Source organism: Patiria miniata, unplaced genomic scaffold, assembly GCF_015706575.1.
Source record: "Patiria miniata isolate m_02_andy unplaced genomic scaffold, ASM1570657v1 HiC_scaffold_7, whole genome shotgun sequence".
NCBI classification, from domain to species: Eukaryota; Metazoa; Echinodermata; class Asteroidea; order Valvatida; family Asterinidae; genus Patiria; species Patiria miniata.
The window spans coordinates 516,244-540,978 of record NW_024037074.1 but is presented as its reverse complement, the minus strand read 5'-3'; the positions used below and the strand labels follow the sequence as shown (position 1 = coordinate 540,978).

At 41.1% G+C, this 24,735-nt stretch overlaps 1 protein-coding gene across 1 annotated transcript; it reads right to left on the bottom strand.

The window, feature by feature from the left end:
• Positions 1–1,209: 1,209 nt before the first annotated feature.
• LOC119746527 (centromere/kinetochore protein zw10 homolog) lies at positions 1,210–24,735 on the bottom strand. Its single transcript, XM_038223509.1, has 12 exons — positions 24,652–24,735; positions 18,447–18,629; positions 12,750–12,908; positions 10,623–10,800; positions 10,182–10,261; positions 8,566–8,633; positions 7,558–7,630; positions 4,542–4,661; positions 4,216–4,340; positions 3,406–3,487; positions 2,580–2,765; positions 1,210–1,339 (listed from the first exon to the last, which is right to left on the bottom strand). The coding sequence occupies exons 1-12, from the start codon at positions 24,733–24,735 to the stop codon at positions 1,307–1,309; spliced, it is 1,371 nt and encodes a 456-aa protein (XP_038079437.1). The 3' UTR covers positions 1,210–1,306.

Here is a 24,735-nt window from a genome sequence, read left to right as displayed (position 1 = left end):
ACATTCATTCAGAACTTTGCATTCATTTGGATGGCAAAACGAATTCTGAAATCGCGCTTTCCATATCGACCATTTGCGCCAAACATTACCGTGTGAGCCGGAACTTTCTTTTTAAAATCTACTTGATAAATTGTAATTGTTTTTATTATATCTTTATGAAAAAAAAAATGATACGGACTAGTACACTCGATCGTACCCAGAAAGTTCAGACTTTTACTGAAACAGTGGCCTATAAAAAGAAATGATTAAGCTTGCCGCACCTTGCCGCAATTCATTTTTAAAGGTCGGCGAAACGAGAAAATTGTGTACAACACTGCAACCAGACCAGTCTACTACCACATGTTATTGTACGCAAATGGGATTGGTTCCAGACTTATGTAGTCTGGCACGCGGTAACAGTTATAACGCTTGCAAGCACATGGAAAGCTGAAGCGCAGGCTAGGCGAAGATGCTACGTACGTGAGTACGTTCAATGCAACCATTTCCAGTTCATTCGTGCGTACATTGTATATGCGTTCGTTTCACGGAACCCACTGCGGCAGAATCTCGAGGGTTTGATACGGTAAAAAAAAAAATTAATTAGAATAGAAAACACATCAAAATGGGCGGCCTCGAGCCGGCCTCGACCGATTCGCCGAGGCCGGATTTTTTGTTTTTATTGAATTCACTTTTTGTGACATCGACGGAAAAAAATCCACCTACGTTTATAGATATTGAATGATTTCTTTCCAAAAAATTAAATTATCGGCCGTCAGACAATAACTCTGCTCTCGCAAAGCGGGTTCTTGTGCCCAAAATGAAAGCCCTTATTCAGTGAGTTGAGATGCCCAAAATCAGAATAAAATACTTTTTGTCACAAAACAAAACAATTTAGAATTGGTAAGGAGAAAAAAACCCTCTATTTATGAAGAGCATTGGGTATATCACCTTTATGCAAGTTGCATCAATCACAGGACAAAACGAATACATGTTGCTGAATGCATGATGACTTGGAAGCGCACAAGTTTTCAAATTGATGTGCATTACTCAAGAACGCGTGCTCTTTTTGCCCCATGAAATTGGCACAAATTAACAGTAAAAGTACTTAAAGTTGAACACAAGGTGTGTATATGTAAAACAAGCTTATGCAAAAATGTCACTGAAATTGGTGTTTTGGTTTCTGCAAGTAAATGTAGGTAAAGGACAAATCTGCAAAGGAGAAAAAATGCAAATATTTGTCTACCTGGGACTAGGTACATGTATTTACTCAGCTGGTTCTGTAGTTTCAGATCCATGTTACAGCCGGAGGACCGACCGCCAGCCAGATTCAAGTTGGACTGAGTTGAGTCAACATCATTTTCTGAGGAAATAAAATAATAATTTATTCACCTAGGGCTAAACCTATGAAATCCATTTACTAGGCATATTACCAAGTTGGAAATTTGATGCAGAAAATTCAATTGTACCAGTACTGTATTTGAGTGGGGTGGAACTAAGCCTTACTTGTATATCCATTCAAAAGAAATTGTTTTAGGAGAGGGCATATGAAATAATAACGCCATGGCAATAAGGTGTTTCCTGGTAATGTGCGTAATCTTATTCGCGGGGCACAAAGAACACACGTTGCTAGACGCGGGCGCACTTTGGATTGAACGCATGTTGACTTGGAAGCGCCAAAACTTTCCAATGACGATGTGTACACAGAACACGTGTAAAATTGCCCAGCGGGCAAGATGGCACATATTACCGTGAAACACTTTATCGTTATGACAGACGTAACGTGACTTTCAACTGCTATTGTTACAAAAGTGTCTGGTTCCCTGACGTAATTGACCTATCGCGGTAGAATCGCTTTAGAATGGCGTCAACGCAGTTTGTGAAATATTATCCAATTACATGATTTGCAGATGGATGCGGAACGCGCAAAATCTGAGACAATAATACTTAGTGTACACAAATTCTGTAGGGTTGTGAAGAGGCTTGGCTAACTTGCAAACAGCGATAGGTCAATACAGTATTCAATGTCACGATCTTTGGCTGTTGGAATCAACAAAATGGTTCTATGACTTTATTTCCCTATTTCAACAAATCCTCCAATTTTCAAAAAAGAAAATGAAATCTACTTAAATAAAAATTTGATTAAAACCTGCTCTATACATTTTTTTTTTCAAATTCCATAAATATAGTATTTGAAAATTGCATTACAGCTGTCGTAACAATGGCCACTACGATTTTACAAAGTTAGCTAAATGGAGATTAATAAAAGGTTTGACTTCTGCTTACGCTTCTGAGGCTAAACCGCCTCAGAGTCTGTGGTCACCAATTGCACCAGGATACAACTGTGGCATTTCAGAATTGGCTGTTTTTTGCACTGGTTTTGAAGGCTCAGTGCACCAATGTCCCACAGATGTTTGCACCTGATGCACTGTGTTGCATCTGACAGGGTTAGGGTTCACAAGGGGATAAAAGTTCTACGCAAATCAAATAAACTCGGTGATGAAGTTTAGTTCTACTGACATATCAGGAGGTACAGTAGAAATCTACTGCCTGGAAGCTGTGGTGACTGGGTATAAATGAGACAAAATAGGCTGCTGTTTTACCATTTGAGCCAAGAAACATTCGGATGCCAGCTTCCTGAAGACAGGGATGAGGTCGACAAATGTGTATGTGCCGTCACAGAGGGGCGGGGGTAAGGATTGACGATACTGATGGCCTAGCGTCAGCAGGTGATGGGCGATGTACATGCAGTTGTTGTGGTGGAGTGCGCACTCCAGAGGTAGCTTTTGCTGTTTCACAAGAAAAATTTTGCAAAAATAATAAAGAAGTTAAGATTTCTGTAAAGAATTTTTAAGACAATATCAACATTACTTTGGTTGTTGTTTTCATCCTTGCTTTAACCTGTTTACGCTGGGATTATTTTGACAAGAACGGAACGAGACGCGGGATATATTTTCACTCGACCTCAAGCCAGGCCGGTTGAAGCCATCACCCTCGGGCAGCACACTCATATTTCAAGCCTTGCTCGCTGCGAGTGGGTCGCTGACAGATATTTCCAGACTCTCTCCCTGCGTGTTTATCTGTCATCGGTTCGGAGTACCCAAAACTTTTGCGTGTATACACGGCCTCTGGCGCAAACTGGTTAAAGCAGGCATGCAATTTTTCCTTGGATCCACTGATTTCCTCGTTATTTACTTCTCATGAATAATTATAATTATAATAATAATAATGCCATTACAAATTGAAAAACACTGAACAAAGTCATGTGTGGTTTGGAATTTCTTCGTTTTTTTCAAAATTCCCAGTTGCATGCCTGTTAAAGGTACATGGAAACATTTGCTTCTGTGCATTTTTTTTTTATTTGGCTCAACAAGCAGATGACAGTGAAATACCAGATGACTGTTCGAAAAAGTCTAGAAGTTGACTCACCAGACTATCTCTGTGGTATGTGGGTACGACATCGCAAAATATCTCAAACATGTTTCGCACTGTGTAGAACAGTTGGATGGCACTGCAAACATAAAAATAAGACATTTTCAGGAATCCTTTAGTTGAATATTGTGCACATTGACCTATAAAATGTTCAACACATTTCAATTTGCATGGAAAAAAGGCACTTTTGCTTTTTCACATGATATGGGACAAATTCCAACACAGGGGAGTGTGGCAAAGTGGTTTGGGTTCGTGACTCTTGATCAGAGGCTCAGAGGTTTGAATCCAGCTGCTGGCCATATGCTGTGTCCTTGGGCAAGCCACTTTACCCCCACTTGCCTCTCTCCACCCAGGATGTAAATGGGTACTAGAATCAGCTGGGGAGTAACCTGCGATGGGCTAGCATCCCATCCAGGGGGAGTAGAAATATTGAATCATTTCATACCAAGGAAACCATAAATAACGGCTGGCCCGATGGGCCATATTGGCTCACGACAGACTTTACTTTACTATGGTGAGAATAGCATAAACACATCACATCAGGCAGTTGGCATGGGTGGCGCAGTGCGTAAAGCACTTGCCTCTCACTGCTGTGGCCTGGGTTGATTCCCGGATCGGGTAATATGCGAGTAGAGTTGTTAATTAATTAATTCTCTCCTGTGCCACGAGGGTCATACGATGGCTGCTTGAGGCGCTTGTACATAACATGCCTTCGGCTCAACCACGTTGTAGCCGTGTCCTTTACAATTCAGCTTCTGTTGCGAGTAAGGATGATTAGCCCCCCAAATTAATCTATGTCCAACTCACCATTGTGGTGTGTTACTAGCAGCTTCTTGTAATGTCTGGTAGGCTAGATTAACAAGACACTCTATGCTTTCACTGACTGCACACTCAGGCAGTGCAAAGATACTCTCGCTGACGTGGCACTTGTCCTGAAAGAAGTAAAAAAAAATTACATTGCAAGTGTCCTCAAGTGAAATTTCATATTTAATACGATAAGTTCATTCAACACATTTCAACAATAAATATTTCATTTAATGTTTTAAACTTGCAAGAACTCTTAAAGGCTGATTAGAATGACAAAATCAAATCCAGTTTAGTCTTGAAGCGCACAATTTCCAACAAATTCTAACCTTGGCATCTTGTTTTTGATCTTTGACGTTCTTGTTGTCAACCTTCATTGTACCGACTCTCTTTGTATTGTGCAGCTCTCTCTTCATCAGCTTGCGGGCTTCAACTATCAGCTCTTGACACTTTCCAAAAATAAAATAAACCGAACATGAAAACTGTCAGGGATGAAGTCAAATCCATCACAAGTTCAGCCACAAGTAAATCACAAGTCCAGTCACAAGTCCAGTCACAAGTCAAGTCACAAGACCAGTCACAAGTCCAGTCACAAGTCCAGTCACAAGTCCAGTCACAAGTCTGATTTTAAACTGATTTTTACATTTTTCTTGTTAATTCTAATAATTACTTTGTGTTTAAAGGGATTTTCTATAATTATGTTACTTTGTAAGCGCCCTGGAGCATTGTTTTTTCGATGGATTGGGCGCTATATAAATCTTTGCTTATTATTATTATTATTAAGTCCAGTCACAAGTAACAGTGGATGAACAATAAAGGAATGCCTTTGTCAAAACTCTTGTAAATTGCTTGTGGGTTGAATTGGGACTGGAGGACTTGTGATGGACTGGACTACATCCATGAACAAAAGTTTGAAGAAGAGGTTAAAAATTGATGAAGATTCAAACTATGCAGAATATGGTGGATTGCTGTAGTATTGCATTAAGCAGGAGCATTTGTGTTGAAGTCCACTCTGGGAAAACTTACAAAAAGTTTTCATCATAGGCTTTTGAGCGACTAGAATGTCCTTGTCCTGAAGGCAAAAACGCTTTTTACCCCAAAGTTCAGAGCAGTTTATTGATGCATTCCAAAATAATTGTGTCACCCTCCAGCATAAAACCAGAGCCAATTTTTGAAAACCAGGATTTTGAGCTTATTGGAAAGGACATTAAATGAACTTTCCAATGATGTATAGAATATGGGAATCGGACAAAATCTGACGGAGCTATTGATTTTTTCAGTTCCCAAATATCATCAACATTCTATGTATTACAGGTTGTATTTCAAAATGCGGCCGTACAATTTCCGAGGATCATATGTGAATGAGATGAACCAAAGATTCAGAAGGGACCAAACAGTCCAACTGTTGCCATTCAAAAAATGTTCCCACAAGATCAGTGTTGGAGGTCTCGAGGCCGGCCTAAGCCTCGAGGCCGATTTTCATGACCTCGGCCTTGGCCTCGGAGGTGCAAGGCCTCGGCCTTGGCCTCGGAGCCTTCCGGCCTCGGCGAATCGGACGAGGCCGGCTCAAGGCTGCCCATTTTGATGTGTTTTCTTTTCTAATTAATTTTAGTTTTTTACCGTATCAAACCCTCGAGATTCTTCCACATTGGGTTACGTGAAACGAACGCATATACAATGTACGCACGAATGAACTTGAAATGGTTGCATTGAAAGTACTCACGCACGTAGCATCTTCGCCTAGCCTGCGCTTCAGCTTTCCACGTGCGTGCAAGCGTTATAACTGTTACCGCGTGCCAGACTACATTAGTCTGGAACCAATCCCATTTGCGTACAATAACATGTCGTAGTAGACTGGTCTGGTTGCAGTGTTGAACACAATTTTCTCTTTTCACCTCTGTACCCCGACCTTTAAAAATGATTTGAGGCAAGGTGCGGCAAGCTTAATCATTTCTTTTTATAGGCCACTGTTTCAGTAAAAGTCTGAACTTTCTGGGTACGATCGAGTGTATTAGTCCTTAACCTTTTTTTTTCTAATAAAGATATGATAAAAACAATTACAATTTATCAAGTAGATTTTATTTTTACACGGTGATTTAAAAGAAAGTTCCGGCTCACACGGTAATGTTTGGCGCAAATGGTCGATATGGAAAGCGCGATTTCAGAATTCGTTTTGCCATCCAAATGAATGCAAAGTTCTGAATGAATGTTTTAATAATAGGAGTCAGTATTCCTCGTGGTACCCGTATACTTTTATTTTAGAGCCATGTTGATACTTATTACATGTATAAGCACGGTTTGAAATTGAATAATTTTGCGTGGTTACAGATATACGGCCAAAAAACCTCTGGACTCCCTACCTCTTGCCATGATCTTAAAATTCTTCGAAGCCATTGGATTCAAATCGGATGATCCGAGAATTCATGGTCATTTTGATGAATTGAGTGATATCATGCACGCATGTTCCGTGTTGTTTGGAGCGGGATTGGCCATTGCAAGACTTTGCCTGGTACCGCGGTATTAACAGTGATGATGCGTGGACACTTATCCCATTATGTGGAGCGGGATTGGAACTATGCTTTGCCCGTGCGTAATGGCGGGCCGTCTGGCATTGTCTGGTCGCATCGCGGCGTTTGCTCGGCGCGCGCCTGGACAGTGCGAAGGTCGGGGGGGGGGGGGTCGTAACTTTTTGGTTATGAGTGGTAAAAACCTGATTCAAAAATCAAGTTGGTGTTTATTTAATGGGGATTCCTATGATATTAAGCATTTTGATAGGTTTGGAAAATAAGATTTATAAAACATGCTAAAAGTAAATGATGTAAATCTTACAGAATAGAAACTCTAAATTTGGCCGTTAATTTGGTTTTGGTTGTATCTCCAAAGGGCAAACACCTACATGTATGAGCCTGACTCAAACGCCATTGATTTTGTTGTGTAATTTGCTTTCAGTGATACAAAACTTGAGATTTCTTTCTTTAAAAAATAAAATTCGCCTGACTCCCTACTAGAGGAAACCCATTGCAAACAGTAAATTTGTAAGCCAGGCACTCCAAAACTCAGTGAATTCAACTAAAAAGATGTTAAAACACCAACATAATCTTAGCCTTGTTTTAGTGATTTATATTTTATTACGTGTTTTGATAGCTGGCCTCGGCCTCGGAGGTGGTGGCCTCGGCCTTGGCCTCGCGGTTGTGGCCTCGGCCTTGGCCTCGCCGTTGTGGCCTCGCCGTTGTGGCCTCGGAGGTTGTGGCCTCGGCCTTGGCCTTGGAGGTTGTGGCCTCGACTAAAACACTGCACAAGATTTTTAAAAATAATAGACATTAAAAAAAAAAAAATTGTTTATACCTTTTTGTTAGCAAAATGGACATTGACATCTCTGGCGTAGGTCAGCAGCAGAGAAGCAGTTTCTGCAATAAACCTTGGGATAGAAAGATCTCTTTAATAAGAAACTTTCTTAAGTGACGAATTTTGCTCCAGCACGGTGTCAGGTACACACCGACACTTGTTTTATCAGAGACAGAAAGATCTCTTACAATTAAAGGCAGAGTAGATCATGTGAAAGTTAGATTTGAGGCTTTGCATGGTGGAGATGAATGAAAGGTTTCCAGAAACACCATGTGGGAATATATTTCTCAAACTAAAGTGAATGGTTCTGAAAAGACTCCACGTTCTGGTCAGTGTGCTCTGACCATTCTCTTTAGTTTGAGAAACTTATTCCCACAAGGTGTTTCCGCAAACCTTTCATTCATAAGAACATTTGCAATTTGCTTCATTTGAAACAACAAAAGTGCTCAAAATCTATAGACAGATGCTTTACAACTGACCTGATGAAGTTTTAGCTCTGTGAATGCTGTATATTTCGAGAAAACAATATTCTAGGATCTTCATTTCAATTCAAAAGTTGAACATTCATATTTTGAATTGCACCCGAAATCAGTATCCAGGACACATTCTCATTCAGCTGATTGCAGCTATGAGATGTCACGCAACTGAACCTGATGAGTAATAGCAACAACGCGCGAGCGTGTGCGTGTTACAAACAAACTACAAACACAACTACAAACCAACTACAAACGGAAATTTCCAAAAATGCGTCACTTGACACATCTTTGGAAATGACCTTCTTTTATTGTTTTCTTCAAAATGACAGCATGCCAGAATGAATAATTTCACAGGGAGTTTAGTGCTATTATTATCTTTAAACCAAGTATGCTTTTCAACAATAATTTGGTTAGTTACTCTTTGGATAGCTGCAAACAAACTACTCTCCCTTAAAAATATTAAGCTTCAAGGCAGCATTTTATTATATCTTTTGTGCAATTATTTGTTTTGGTTGTTGTTTAAACTGCTGACTGACCTGTTTTCCGGAGAGAAGCTTCAAATCTCTCAGTAGCCGTGATGACAGCTTTGTACTCATTGAGCTGAAATGGTGAATATGATGAAATCAGCAAAATATCTTTATCATACATTATTTAGAGAATATACCAAATATCTTCATATTCAATCATCAACCGGATAGCATTTATTCCCGATTCAATAGACAGGCATGCAACTGATAATTTAGAAAAAACGAGGAAATTCCAAACCAACATTTTGTACTGTATTTTCCAGTTTGTATTGGCATTCATGAGAAGTAAAAAAAACCGAGGAAATCAGCAGATCTGAGGAAAAGTTGCATGCCTGAATAGACCTAAGACACTTGGCTCCCATAGGAAAGCGCACATGTAAACAAAGCAGGACGTCATTATGTCTAAAGGCCTTTTCACACTATGAACGTCCGACCCGTGTCGAAATCTACACGGTTCCAACCCGTGTCGACTTCTAAAAATTTCAACACCGTTCAATTTCGCTACGTTTTCACACTACTCATTGCAAACGCGGCGTTTTTGCCATGCGTGTAATGTTTCGACCCGTGTATTGCGTGATCGTTTCACACTTCACACACGGCCGTCCGCCCTACACGTGTTATATAGCTCCATGGATGGTCAGCGCAAAGGACCCACACTTCATGTCAGTCCTTTTTCTGATTTTGGTCCCATTTTACGTCGGAGGATAAAATATTCTGAGAACGCACGAAAAACCAAACATGGTCGGCCGTTTCTACTTTCTAGTCCTTACGAAAAAGCAAGCACGGCCGAGACGAACGCACGAAAAACCAAACGTGTTCGGCCGTTTCTACTTTCTAGTCCTTACGAAAAAGCAAGCGCGGCCGGCAGGTGTAGCGAGAATATCAGGCGTTATGAAATACGGACCCATTAAGGTATTGCACATGCTCATGCATAGCTAATTAGGAGAGGGACCGATCACGTGAAAGGGTTTAACCAATAAAAGGGAAAAGAAGTCCGATTTTCACACGAATCCGATTTTCATATCACACCAATGGTGGCGTAACAGGGCAGCAGGTCAAAGGTTATTTGTATGTTCGCTGCATGCTAAAAAGTAACAACTACAGCGTGATGCTGCATGCACGCACTCGTACTCCGGCCAGTCCGCGTCCGATGAGTCGATGTGCGGTTGTACACGGGTCAAACGTAACCCAGAAGTGTTCATACTACGGCTTTCAACATGTGTCGGACTTCTCAACACGGATCGAGAATTCTCAACCCACCTCCCGAGTAGGGTAAGTTTGACACGGGTCGAGCATTCTACACAAGTCAGTGCCGTGTTTAAATGTCGGAGTGTGAAAAGGTTAGTCCAGTTTACACGTGTCAGACCCGTGTACAACACGGAGATTTTTCGTAGTGTGAAAAGGCCTTCAGGTCTATTCCATTATTGAAAACCTCACAATTTGGCTTTTAATGTTTAAGTAAGATTTTAAAATAAACGTGCACATAAATTTCTGCAAAAAACAACAACACTAATTCAGAGATGACGATACAGATAACAAATCTTTAAATAAGCAATGCCTTTTTTTTTTTTTAAAGATAAACCCTGATGAATGGTTGAAGAAAGTAATGCTGTGTGGCTACCTTTGAGCTGCTTGTGGGTATAGAGTGCACCAGACAATGTGTGATGATACACTTGGACAGCTCTGGCCAGATGTGTTCTCCTGTAAAGGTCAAAGAAACATTTGGTTAACGCCCTAATTTATGTGTCTGAGGGAAAAAAATAATTAACTCCCTGGGCATTTTTGCTGGGATGCAACCTCAATCCTGCAAAATCCTCCAACTGCCTCCATGTAAAAATTGCATACAGCCTAAATCCTGCAAACTCCTCCGTTACTTCATGAATGTTATTATTATTATTATTATTAATCATTTCTGGTAATGAAACCAAGGATTCCTCAAAAAGAAATTGAAATGTTGTCACAACATATGTACAAAATTGGGGGAAAAGAATAAAAGGAAGAAAAAAAATTTGTAGGAAAAAAACAAAAGCTGTTCCCAATTTGCTAATGAGATTGTCCCTACCTAGCATAGCCATCAGCGTAGTGTTCTCATCTCCGTTTTTACCCTCTGTCTTGAGGCTAAGTAACAGCCCGCTCAGTGCTTTCAGTATTGCCAGTGTGCTCTTGTATACAGCTACGGGATCGGACGGCTCCTCAGAGCTCTTGGGTAGCACCTTGAATCCAACGGTGGTTGACTGCGACTGCAACGAAGATGTTAACACATTCATTCACTAAACGCACAAAAAAAGGTTTTGCTGAGGAGTGCTGTGGCCTCGTGGTCTAGAGCATTGAATTCATGGTCTCAGCGCGATTCCGGTAACGAGCGCAATGCATCGATTATGATAATGAGTAGACTGGATCTCGTTTGTACAAGTGTATTTCGAACGATAATACGGAGTCGGGAACTAGCTTGAACTGGTTTCCGCTGATAGCTGCTCTAGTTCCCGACTCCGTATCTCAGTTCGAATCCACTTGTCTGTACAAACGAGATCCAGCCTACTCATTATCATAATCGATGCATCGCGCTCGCTAACGGAATCGCTCTGGGACCACTGAATGAACGCTGGGACATACGGTTACATCGCGTCATTCAAACCTGAGTCGGAAATTTAACGATAGATCGCGAGGGGAGCTCTCGGAATTGAACGGAAAATTTCACTTTTCATCCGACTCGTAAAGCAAACTTTAGCGCCTCGATTTTAATCATCGATCTCTCCTTGTACCTCAGGTGGCGTATCTAGTAATTTGGAGGCTGTTTTGAGGTAAATCTGATGTTTTTATTTGCCAATGTTGTGTTTTTTGGGGGGTCAACGGCAGTCGGCAGAATAGTGTCGCGCGACGTTTTCTCATGGTTTCTCGAGAATCGCCACCAAAATAGTCGAAAAATGTCATATTGTAGTCTTCATTGTCCCGTTTGAAGTCGATTACTAGCTTCGTGAATGCCTGTTGCATCGTATGAGATATGAATTATGGAATCTGGGTCGGGATAATATAGGGAAAATGGACTGTTTTTGTAATGCACTGGGGATACAGAGTCCAGAATTTCGGGACTCTTACGACCCGGTACCTTTAATGTAGTTGTGACTCCAGGGGGGTCAGACAAGTCGACCGTTGAGACAACTCGACTCGGGACAAGTCGACCGTTGAGACAACTCGACCATTGAGACAACTCGACCGTATGTGTGATAAATGGAAAGACAAATCGACCGTTAAAACAAGTCGACCGTTGAGTCAAGTCGACTCACTTGTTTTGGTGCCTAGTTTTGGGGATAGTACCGGGGAATTTGACGGCGGCTGATCGCTGTTTGGGAGTTATGACACATGAGTTTTTTTGTTGTATCTAAAAAAAAAAACAGAGCTGATATAGCGCAGCGTGATTGTCTGTGCACATGGTCTGTTTTTCTGGGCCGCGCACATCCCCGGTCAACGTGGCCGTACCGTGCACGGTGACATCGTTTTTGCCGGGCCTGTGCGTGCACTTATCCATGGTCAACGTGGCCGTGCCGTGCGCGGTGGCATTGTTTTTGCCGGGCCTGTAAGCCCACTTGAAGCGCCGGTCGACGTGCCGGGCCGGTCCCGGTCCTCGCGGGCGGGGCGCGCCGGCCCAACACGACGGCAACCGGATCGGAGCGCCCTCTGTGCATTGAGTATGCCCGTGCTGTGCCCGGGTCATGCCACAGATTTATGCAACTTTTTCCGCTCCACGTTGTTACGTGCGGGGAACGCACGGCAGAAAGAAATAAGTAATAAAAATGGGAATCATGATTTTGAATCAAAGGCAAAAAAGAGACCAATATATGATTAACAAAATTTAATTAATTCTCTCAAATCAATCAACAGGATAGTGGGTGATACAAACATTCTCAGTTAGTCTTCAACTTTAAACGTCATGCAAGAACCTCCAAGCATTAGACACAGGCAAAGCAAAATAAATTACAAAGAAATTAGCAAAGCAGCAATTTATACAAACAGGCAAAATACAGTAAAGAACAAGCCGGCAAAATAGAGTTAATAAGCAAAACACACAAAAAAGGCAAATTGTATTCGGCCGAATATAATTACCAATAAGGAACCAGTAGCAGGAACAGGCCCCGCCCAGCCAGTGCCCACAACGGTATTAGCGCAGCCGTCGAACCACGCATCTCCGCACCCAGCCGTAGATCAGCCAAGCCACCGGGAAGTCAGCCACATCAAGCAGGCCACGACAGTCCAGGTCTCCGTCCGGTAGTACCGTCAGCCTCGGCCACGATCCAGCGATGAGGGGTACGTAGATCGGTAGGACGGCGGGAGATGCTGGCTCAACGACGCGCTAATGAAAATCGCACATAATGGTTGTACATGGGCACCAACTGAGACCGAATAAAAGCCAGTCAGTGCTTATATAGGGTATTTACCCGCGCGTAGCCACCATAACAAACATTCATTAAATACTGAAAATTCTAGTGCGGGAGCAACCGTACTAAAGGATTACAGATTAAGTGGGTTCGTAACACACTCCCCTCCATAAAAAAAGTTTGAACGTCAGGGAAAACTTTCTTTTTAAACATGCGGCACGCGAGTAAAGCCCTTATAGAATTATTACATGTATAAAGTTTACACTCCATTATACATAATTACTAATTATTAATTATTAATGCCAATGTAATAAAGTTATTAACATAATGTTAATTGGAAATTAACCAATTATTCAAATGGCAAACAGTGATATCCAGATTATTAATTGGCAGACAGCGAAATCAAGTTAGTAACACCTGGACAAAGTGTCCGCTATTACATTATCTTTGCCCTTAATATGACGAATTTCAATGGCAAATTGCTGAAGAGCCAAACTCCATCTTAACAGTCTCTGGTTTTTGTTTTTCATTTCGTTCAGAAACGTCAAGGGGTTGTGATCTGTATATACTACAATCGGTTTCACTGCTGAATCTACATGCACCTCAAAATGTTGCAGAGACAAAACTAATGCCAACGTTTCCTTCTCAACAGTGGAGTATTTCATTTGATGACGGTTCAACTTTTTTGAGAAGTAACATACTGGATGCATAATACCACATTCATCTTCTTGTACAAGTACAGAACCTACTCCAACATCACTAGCATCAGTTACAAGTGTAAACGGTTTATCAAAGTCTGGAGCAGAAAGAATTGGTGCGGACGTGAGCATGGCCTTTATCTTTCCAAACGCCTGATTGCATTCATCGTTCCAAATGAATTTTGTGTTTTTGGCAAGCAGGTTTGTTAGTGGGGAAACAACATCCGAAAAATTACGGCAAAACTTCCTATAATACCCAGCCATGCCAAGAAAATGCATCAACTCCTTCTTTGTTTTTGGTTCAGGAAAATTCACAATGGCTTCTACCTTAGCGTTTACTGGCCGAACTTCTGCTTGGCCGATTTCATGGCCCAGAAAAGTAACCTTGGCTTTCCCAATCTGACTCTTCGACAGGTTGACTGTTAGTTTAGCTTGGGAGAGTCGATCGAACAAAGATTTGGTTTGCTCCACATGTTGTTCCCATGTATCACTGTATATAACAATGTCATCAATATACACTTCAGTGTTTTCTAAGCCTGCAGTAATTTGATTCATGATACGCTGGAATGTGGCAGGGGCGTTCATCATGCCAAAAGGGAGTACTTTGTACTGGTACAGACCCTGTGGGGTTACAAAGGCTGAAATCTCTTTTGCTCGAGTTGTTAATGGCACCTGCCAATATCCCTTCAACAGATCATATGTACTTACAAACTTAGCACTACCAATCTTATCAATGTAATCATCAACTCTTGGAAGTGGGTAAGTGTCGGGTTTAGTCACAGAATTAACTTTTCTGAAATCGGTACAAAACCGCATAGACCCATCTGACTTAGGAACCAAGATACATGGAGAGCACCAGGAGCTATTACTCTCTTCGATAATACCATTTTCTTTCATGTACTGGATTTCTTTGTGCATGAGCGATTGTTTAACTGGTCCACATCTATAAGGATGTTGCTTCATTGGTGTGGCATTTCCAACATCCACATCGTGTTCGGCAATATCAGTTTTTGTGGGCACATCAGAAAATAATTGCTTATTCTCAGTCAACAAATTTGACATTTCTGACTTCTGCTCTGGAGTAAGATGTTCAAATTTCACATCTAGATTTGCCAAAATCTCTGAGTTATTCAACTTGATGTTGTCACCTGGCATCTGACCATCATCTACATTATCAGACTCTACTGCACTTACAGCTACTGTTTCAGTTTTAGTTTCTGATGGTCTGACATGGTAGCTCTTAAGCATGTTAACATGGCACAACTGTCTTTTCTTTCGCCTATCAGGAGTCTTAACTATGTAATCTAGGTCACCTATTTTACGTTCGATTACATAAGGTCCACTATAACGGGCCTGAAGTGGTTGACCTAATAATGGTAACAGTACAAGGACTTGATCACCTGGTGCAAAACTACGATCTCGAGCTTTACGATCATACCAAGTTTTCATTTCTCTTTGGACTCCCTGAAGGTGATTGTGTGCAAGTTCACAAGCATTCTGTAAACGCTCTTTAAGTTTTACAACATAACTCAGAACGCTGTCAGTAGTTTGATCATCTCCTAACCACTTTTCTTTCACTAGAGCCAATGGACCTCTGACATTACGCCCAAAAACTAGCTCAAATGGGCTAAAGCCTAGGGACTCATTTGGTACCTCACGGATAGCAAAGAGGAGTAAAGGGAGACCTTCATTCCAATCCTTATCATGCTCTGTACAATAAGCTTTGATCATGGACTTCAAAGTCTGGTGGAATCGCTCAAGTGCACCTTGACTTTGAGGATGGTATGCACTAGATGTTACAATATCAATGCCTAAAGCACTGAGTTGATCTCGGAACAATTTAGATGTAAAGTTTGTTCCTTGATCACTTTGCACTACCTTGGGAAGACCAAAACGAGTAAAGAATGAGATAAGTGCTTCACTTACTGGTTTGGCCTTTATCGACCTTAAAGGTACAGCCTCAACATATCTAGTGGACGAGCACATCATAGTAAGTAGGTACTGGTGTCCTGATCTAGCTTTGGGTAATGGTCCAACGCAATCAACAATGACTCGGCTGAATGGTTCAAGCAAAGTGGGTATTGGCCTTAAAGGAGCTTTAGGTGGATCCTGATTAGGCTTACCAACTACCTGACAAGTATGACAAGTTTTGCAGTAATCGGCTACAGATCGTCTAAGGTTAGGCCAATAAAAATGCTGCAAAATACGATCACAGGTTTTTGTCACACCTAAGTGTCCAGCCATAGGGATGTCGTGTGCTAAACTCATTATATGACTCTGATAGGTTTTAGGAACAACAACTTGTTTGACAACTTTCCACTCTTCATCAGCGGAGACATATGGTGGTCTCCACTTCCGCATAAGTACGCCATTACTAATGAAATAGCACACAGGCACCTTAGAAGCTTCAGTTTCACTTAAAGCAGTCTTACTTATGCTAATCAATGTAGGATCCTTCCCTTGTTCAGCTATCAAATCCTCTTTACTAATGAAAAGATCACTAGAAACATGTGACTGAACACCTGGGAAATTTTCCTGAAATGGCATAGAAGATTCATTCATGAATGTGTCGGATAAATCAATGCCATCTGATTGACCTAAGAACTCAGTACTAGTTAGTTTATCCTTACTAGTCATTGATCTAGTGGTCACACATGAAGGAAAGATACCCGGAAAATCTTCCTCCAGCTGAGTAGTGTGATTTTCACTACTCGCAAATGTATCCATTACTGGTTCAACAACAACTTTGCAACCAGCAACATCATTACCTAGGAGTAAGGTTACACCTTCTAATCCCTTCGGTAGGCTTGGGGCCACCCCTACTGTCACAGGCCCTGAAACCAAGTCTGACTGTAAGTTAACATGATGAAGAGGCACATCAATGCAATCATTACCAACACCAGTTACCAATACATTAGTTCCTGCATAAGATTGATCAGTTAAGGGAACTGCACCTTTAAGGAGCAAGGACTGAGAAGCTCCCGTGTCCCTAAGTATTACGATTGGATACTGTGGCAAGTCTAATTCACCTTCGCCAAGTGAAATAAATCCCTCTGTGATAAAGGGTAAGTAGCCCTTACTTATGTCAGACAAAGAGCCTTTGACTTCATCATTGTTCTCAGAGAATGTGGAACATGGAACACTCTTAGTGAATGCAACCGGCTTAGAATCACTAGAACCACTAGCCTGCAGTTTTCTCAAGTAAGCAAAACAATTGGATTTTATATGGCCTGTTTTCTTACAAAAAGAACAAGTCACGGTTGACCTACTACTAGATGTTTCCTTTTTTGCACTAGTCCCTGAATTTGCACTGTCGGGTTTATCAGTATCTACTGACTTATAACGTGGAGGACTGTTTCGAGCCCGACGTTTACTAGAGTAGTCATTACTCTTAGCAAAATGTGTCAACACATAATCATCACCTAATACAGCTGCCTGATGTAACTCTTTAACTTGTTGTTCCTCTAAATGTGTTTTAACATTATCTGGGACACAACTCTTAAAGTCCTCCAACAGCATAACCTGCCGTAACCTAGCAAAGTCTTTGCCTACACTACAAGAGTCACACCATCTATCAAAGAAAATCTCTTTCTCACGTGAGAACTCAATATAATTCTGCCTATCCTGCTTTTTTGAATTCCTGAATTTCTGCCGATATGCCTCGGGTACTTGCTCATACGCTTTTAAAATAGCTGACTTAACTAGCTTATAGTCTTTACTTTGTTCAACAGCGAGAGCTATATACACCTCTTGTGCTTTACCAGTTAAGATACTTTGCAGCAACAAAGTACGCATATCTGAAGGCCATTGAAGCCTATCTGCTACCTTTTCGAAATGCCCAAAATACTTGTCAATTTCTTTGTCCTGAAAAGGTGGAACTAAACGAATGTGTTTACTAGGATCGAACGCACTATGTGTATGTGACGTAGTCTGCTTTAACTTAGCTAATCCTAATTCAATCTCGGCCTTTTTCCTTTGCTCGATTTGAATTTCTAACTCGAGTTCTTTCAGTCTAATAGCAGCTTCTTCTGAGTGATGACTAGGCTCTGCAATTTCTAACTCTAGCATACCCTCATCTACAAAGAACTCTACAAGTACAGCCTTTAAATCTGCTTTTTTCATACTAGACAGTACAGAAACACTATAATGCTTAGCTACGTCAAACAATTCAGTACGCTTCAAAGTATTCAGTTTACTCTCCGAGGGAGAGTCTTCAAAGTTAGCTACAAAGTCACTAAGATCGAATTTGCTTGCCATGATTCGCTTCAAGTTCAAAGTATGCAAAGACTAACTGAAAAAAAAGGGTATAATAAACCCAACTACGGACAATTTCTCAGCTTGTAATTTTGCTCGATTCCCGGACAAGCCCCCAATTCTGTTACGTGCGGGCACGGCAGAAAGAAATAAGTAATAAAAACGGGAATCATGACTTTTGAATCAAAGGCAAAAAAGAGACCAATATATGATTGACAAAATTTGATTAATACTCCCAAATCAATCAACAGGATAGTGGGTGATACAAACATTCTCAGTTAGTCTTCAACTTTAAACGTCATGCAAGAACCTCCAAGCATTAGACACAGGCAAAGCAAAATAAATTACAAAGAAATTAGCAAAGCAGCAATTTATACAAACAGGCAAAATACAGTAAAGAACAAGCCGGCAAAATAGAGTTAATAAGCAAAACACACAAAAAAGGCAAATTGTATTCGGCCGAATATAATTACCAATAAGGAACCAGTAGCAGGAACAGGCCCCGCCCAGCCAGTGCCCACAACGGTATTAGCGCAGCCGTCGAACCACGCATCTCCGCACCCAGCCATAGATCAGCCAAGCCACAGGTAAGTCAGCGTTGAGCACCGGGAAGTCAGCCACATCAAGCAGGCCACGACAGTCCAGGTCTCCGTCCGGTAGTACCGTCAGCCTCGGCCACGATCCAGTGATGAGGGGTACGTAGATCGGTAGGACGGCGGGAGATGCTGGCTCAACGACGATGTGCTAATGAAAATCGCACATAATGGTTGTACATGGGCACCAACTGAGACCGAATAAAAGCCAGTCAGTGCTTATATAGGGTATTTACCCGCGCGTAGCCACCATAACAAACATTCATTAAATACCGAAAATTCTAGTGCGGGAGCAACCGTACTAAAGGATTACAGATTAAGTGGGTTCGTAACAACGTGTATACATTTCCATTGAGTCGAGCTGTCTCAACGGTCGACTTGTCCCGAGTCGAGTTGTCTCAACATTAGAGCTGAAGTTACTCAAGGTAAGTTACATCATGGGACTATGTCATTGCCAATTACCCCTAGAACTTAGCTTGAGTAACTCCAGCTGACATGCTCATAATAATCCTTTACATGTAACGCTGGAGTGTGGTAGCAAGAGACCCTAAAAAAATGGCCTCTCAAAAACATTTCATTTTCACCTCTAATATCCCACCTCAGATTTCATTTACATACCTCGTTGATTCAGCAGTCATTCACAGAGCCTAATGATCGACTTGAAACAGACCACCAAAAAAAACTGTCTGGTGAGGTCAGGAAGATCACTGGTGGAGCTGTTGAGCTGCTGGAACTGATGTCTCCTTGAATACCAACAAAAAATAAAGATACCAAATTGACTTCTTTTGACAATAAAAAGTAACGTCTTAACCAGTTTGCATCAGAGGACGTGATAAGACGCACTGGCTGTTTTTATGCACAGGCACGGCTGATGGATTTTCTAGGGTTAAAAGGTCAAAATTGCCTCCACTCATCTCCGGGTAACATTCTGCTTTTGCACACACACAAAAGTCTGTGGAGTAATACAGGCCAGACTGTGTGTTGATCTTGAATTGGCCGTTGTGCATGGCCAATTGTTTGACAATTTACGTTCCAGTGCACACCTCAAAGTATTGAACCATATGAGCTTTCGGCACAAAGTGGGACGCTTGGGTAAAAAGAACCCCTATGCCAAATATCAGGCCAAAATATTTCCATGAAAAAAATGCATCATTTTACCAACTTGCTGTGCTCACATTTGTATGGCCCTTAGCACAGAGATTACTCCAGTGTGTGGCCATAGAATAGGCTAGGTTTTTACCAATGGTGCAATAAGTGATAACCACAGACACCAATGCCTGTCTCATCAGACAGCCTCACATACCTAGTCTAGGGGCTAGACGTTATTATGGTTTGATACGCGATAACCCCCGCAAGAGGGAGCTCTCACTCACGACCAACCAATATCACCCACCATCAAAACGTCTAGGCCAACTCCTAATACCCCCCCCCAAGAAAAACAAAACAAAATGGGGGAAACTAGTGCACAAACGTGACTTCTGCAGGCATTTTACTGTTCACTTTTAGCCCCACACATACTACATATGATAACCATTCATCTTAAATATCTGCGTGGTTATCCGTCAACTTCCTTTGGTATTCATGGATGGGCTACGGAAGTTCTTAACTGTTTCAAACTTCCGTGGTGAATCGTCATGAAAATCATCCATAGAACAACCGAATTAATTTGTAGTGTTATTTGTAGCTATTCATAAATATTCTTGGAGATTTGTAGCTCATTCGTGGTGGAAATCTCTACGAATTCACTACAAATGTCCTACGGTTATGCCCGGATATATGCTAGAATTCTGCTAAGGTTGTACTACGAATATGACTATGCTTTATTTGTAGGAGAACCTTGGTCATCCGTGGCCCAATCGCAGACAACTGTGGAATTAACATCATTATTCTTGGTGATACTGCCAATATTCATAAACAATCCATTCAAAAAAACGTGGTGTATTCGTAAAGAAACCTCTGACAGTCGTGGCTATCCGTCCTGAAACCCTAGTGCATTCTTAGAAAGTCAATTTCTCCATGAGTCTTGACGGTTCATTGTGATCAATTGATTCTTGGTAAGGCCCCATTTCGATAATGAATGATCGTCGGTACCCCGTTCTTTCTGAAGGATCCTGCAGACTTTTTTAACAAAAGAGCCCTTGACAACCAGTCCTGGCACGGGCCAGAACGCTTCATTTAAATAACAAAAGGTGTGAATATGCCCGATCTTCTGCAGACCCGCCGGGCCAGGCTCAGTGCCAGAGAGATCATTTAAATATGAATGGCCGGTCAGTCTGCAGAATACCGACCTGCAAAAGCGCAACTACTTAGCCATGTTGTGAGCCTCGCCTCGTGAGCACATGATGAAGGAATGTGATATGACTAGTATAATACTTGTGCGGTAATGTACATGTACTGTATACGAGTTCAACGGTTCAACCTAACTCACGCAAAACGAAGTCAAAATTACGTCTTCATTTTGCTCACCCTGCAAACTAAATTAAATATGCGCCAAAAATTGGCGTTGGCTTTCGCGCTAGTGAGACCGGCCTTATTCACGATTTTTTTTTCACCGGCATTCACGAATTCTCTTACCAGAACCTAAACAACGAGAGGAGTTAATAAGTAAAAACATTTGTCACGATATTAAAAAAATACTTTTAATTTAGTCAACTGCGCGACGGCCCCTTTTAAAAGCGCTAAAAAAAAGCAACCCCACAAAATTATCTTGGTTTGGATGGAAAAAAACATTACGATCGATACCGACTTCAAAAAAAAAAAGAAAGTCAAATGCAAAATCCAAAAATGAAGGGGGCCTAGTATAAGCCTTTTCAGCAAGTAATTTTTTCTGGTATTATTCGAAGAAAAAAAACCATGGTGGTTTAACGCCAGTTTTCGTACAATACGTACGTGTTCGATCCAACGGTTTCGATTGTAATAATAGAGAGGCACAAGTACAAGTAACCACGGAGAAATAACTCCATGGTACAACAGAGGCGAAACGAGCAAATTGTGGCTGACAACGGTTGCGAGAGTTGGAACCAGACTGATAGTCTACAATGTACTACCTTTGTGTGGAGCGGGATCGGCCGTTGTCAGACTTGTTTGACACGTGGTAATGTGCACGTATTATCCCTGTTGCTGTGTTGTGCAGTGTGGAGCGGGATCTGAACTATACTTTGACCGTGTCAAACGCGTAGCGAGCGGTGGGCTGTGTGGCATTGTGTCTGGCCGCATCGCGGTGTTTTCTCCGCGTGTCCGGACAGAAGAAAGGTCCAGGGAATAAAATCGCAACTTTGTTGTTATGATTGGTACAAACCTGACTTAAAAATCAACTTATTGTTAATTAAATGAGGATTCCTTGGACATCAAACATTCTGCTATGTATTAAACATTTGCTTGGCCTAATATATATAATATACATGTGTATTAACATTTCCTTGTCGATTTCTGAGTAGGTACTCAAGAAGCCACCATTTACTTGACGAGACGGGGAGACCATCACAAGTTACCACGTCATGGCAATGATATGAAATGTTGTTCAAAAATATTTAGACTTCATCAACTCAAGAGACCCTTCGGTATTCATTATAATATAATTATTTGTAATTAATGTGGAGTAATAAAGCATTCGAAGAATTAATGTCCCACACCCCCAAATAGTAATTATCCTACCGAAGTTCCATAATTATGCATTGTCATTTTCATAAATTTAATTTGACTGTGCGAGGTATTAGAGAGTTCATTTCCGCAATCTAGAATGTAAGAAAAATGATGAGTGTAGGCTAATCATGTTCCTTGCTCTATCGTGTAATGAATATGTAAGAAATATTGGAAACTAAACAACGTACATGTAGTATTTTTAGAAAATACAGCATAAAGTTAGTCTCTATCCCTTTAAAAATATATATTGTGTTCTTTATGAAATAATATGGTGTCATTCACTTCTGAATGTGACATTGAAATCAACGAATAATAAAGGTTGTTTTACTGCGGCCGAGCAATTTTTTTTAATGGGAGCTAAAAAAATATTAAAAGAATAAAAACTAATTTTCAGAGGGTAGAAAATGACTATGCACAAGAAAACCACTTGGTCGTGTAGGCCTATTGCACAGTTTTAGGAGTACACCAATATCTAGTGCAGACAAAAGAGCACGAGTAGATGAACTTAAATCACCCAATATCATTATGGAAGACTTTTTGGTAGAAACTGACTCATGAATATTTACGAGGGCCTTCACTGCACGTCACTGGTTTCCTTGACAATTATGTTGCTATGATGGAAGTGTTTGAGAAATCCGCATGAATTTCAACCGTGATGAGTTTTGGGCGGTCCTAGCTGTGCCGCTTTTTATGACCACTCAGCCCTGTCGACTGAAACAGTTTTGCTCGGATGTTGGCATCGGGTCTTCTCATTGGTGGTAGAATTTCGTAGTCATGACGATATACATGTTTGTCTTGTATCCCACGCTCTGTTTGGCAATGAGCCAACCCTTTCCCACAAAGGCCAGGATAGATTGGAGTTGTCAACGGCTGTTTACCGTGCAGGCGTATGAGTGGGGCTGGGGAGTTTATTATTAGACAACTGTGCCTACGTACCGGTGCGGGCATGGCCCGGCCGGGGAATAAAATGTTTAACCAGTGCGATGTTCATTTCTTGAAAATATTTACCCCGAACTTAGTTCATTACATTTGGCATTTGATGAGGTTGTTCACATGCCTAATTTTTGAAATCGTTTTATTGTTATACAATCATAAATATTGATATTTTATATTTAATAAAAAACCATGCGTTTTTATATAAATTAGAGTGACCATGCATGGTGACGTGACTACAATATTATGCCCCATTATTTTATCATTCTATCTAACCGCACTCTTCTACTCAAAATCAGTCCGTATTTAATCCCAAAAGTTTACTATCCAGTTATAAAACACTTTAGGTTAATATGATTTCAAACGATTCTGTTAATACTAATAATCCTGCAAAGCGATGGAGCATGTGGTCTAGATCATAGATGGAGTCAACGTCGGATCCTCACTAGTCGAATACCAAACTGTCATGACCATCGGGATTCGAATTAAATGTGCAACTTGGAGAAGGAAATTCCATTTGTCCAAGGTGTTGAAGCTGTACCACTACTTGCAGTAGTACGACGCAGCAAAATGTCCCCTTTTGTCACTAACTTGGTGAAATGTGCACGAAGTATGTGCGTCAGGTCCTTCTGCGTCTTGCATGTGCGGTCGGCAAACTAAAATGCATACCGTTTTGGATGTGTCGTCGACGCGTCGTGTTACCAGGATCACAGCCACTTGAATTAGTACGCAATTGAATTTGGGAGCTGACTATTTGCGTTGCGTGCTGTGGGGAAATCCCCGCCAGCAAAACGGCTGTTTCATGTATTCTTTTCTTAAAACATTTTACTACTTGGCCTTTTATGTAAGTCAAAAAAATAAGAATTGAATCGCATACTTTTAGACCCTCACAATTCTTTCCAAGCGTTAAGCAGTGATTTACAACCCGGAATGTTGCCCATCTCAATTTGTGTTCATTCAAATTTTCAAATGGTAATTCTTATAGAAGCATAAAACTTCTCAAATCTTCAGAATTTCGCGGCAAACTTACGTGACACATCGTTTTTTATTTCATTGCGATGAAGTGGAGAACTTCCAAAACATTAATTTGCATTGAAATACGGCAATCTCGGAGCAAAATGCAGTGAAATATTTTGTTAGAATGACAAAAAATAGGGGTTATCCTGGCAGTTATCTTACGCAGTGATTATGTTCCATGTACCATCGGCTTTTGCTACGATCTTTGTAAGAAAACTCGTCCAAAGCCTAAAGGTTTCGGTGAAATTAACGTTCATATACGGCTAGTTCATATTCTCGCCATGAAATAAATTATTATATTAATTACAGAAACCTTTCTGGAAACGTTTGCAGATGACGAATTCGCTTCGATCTTCGCTCCGCTATTATATTCACTTGTATTTAAAAGGCCGGTTCCTGCTCACACAATCATAATGTACAATGTTTTGTTTGATAACAAAACGGAACGTCTTTCTGCGTACCGACCGTGTGTATTCATGAGGTCTACGGTGACTCATGTTTATTCATTGCATCATTGTTGAGATAACAAAAGCGCACGGCTGGTCTAGCTCATTAAAGTTGCCGTGCTTGAACGCACACACCCGTCCAGTCTGCAGATTCCCGCCCTCCTTGACAACTGCAGACTGATCGTCCAGAACGCAGACAGAACGGGAAATAACGGGCAT

Excerpts from the sequence above, each read along its gene's own strand:
- LOC119746527 (XM_038223509.1), bottom strand. The coding sequence starts at position 24,735 with ATGCCCGTTATTTCCCGTTCTGTCTGCGTTCTGGACGATCAGTCTGCA. Across the intron at positions 7,631-8,565 it reads TCTCTCCGGAAAACAGGTCA|GTTTATTGCAGAAACTGCTT; the intron begins GTCAGCAGTTTA and ends TTCTATCCCAAG. Across the intron at positions 2,766-3,405 it reads CATACCACAGAGATAGTCTG|CAAAAGCTACCTCTGGAGTG; the intron begins GTGAGTCAACTT and ends CTTGTGAAACAG.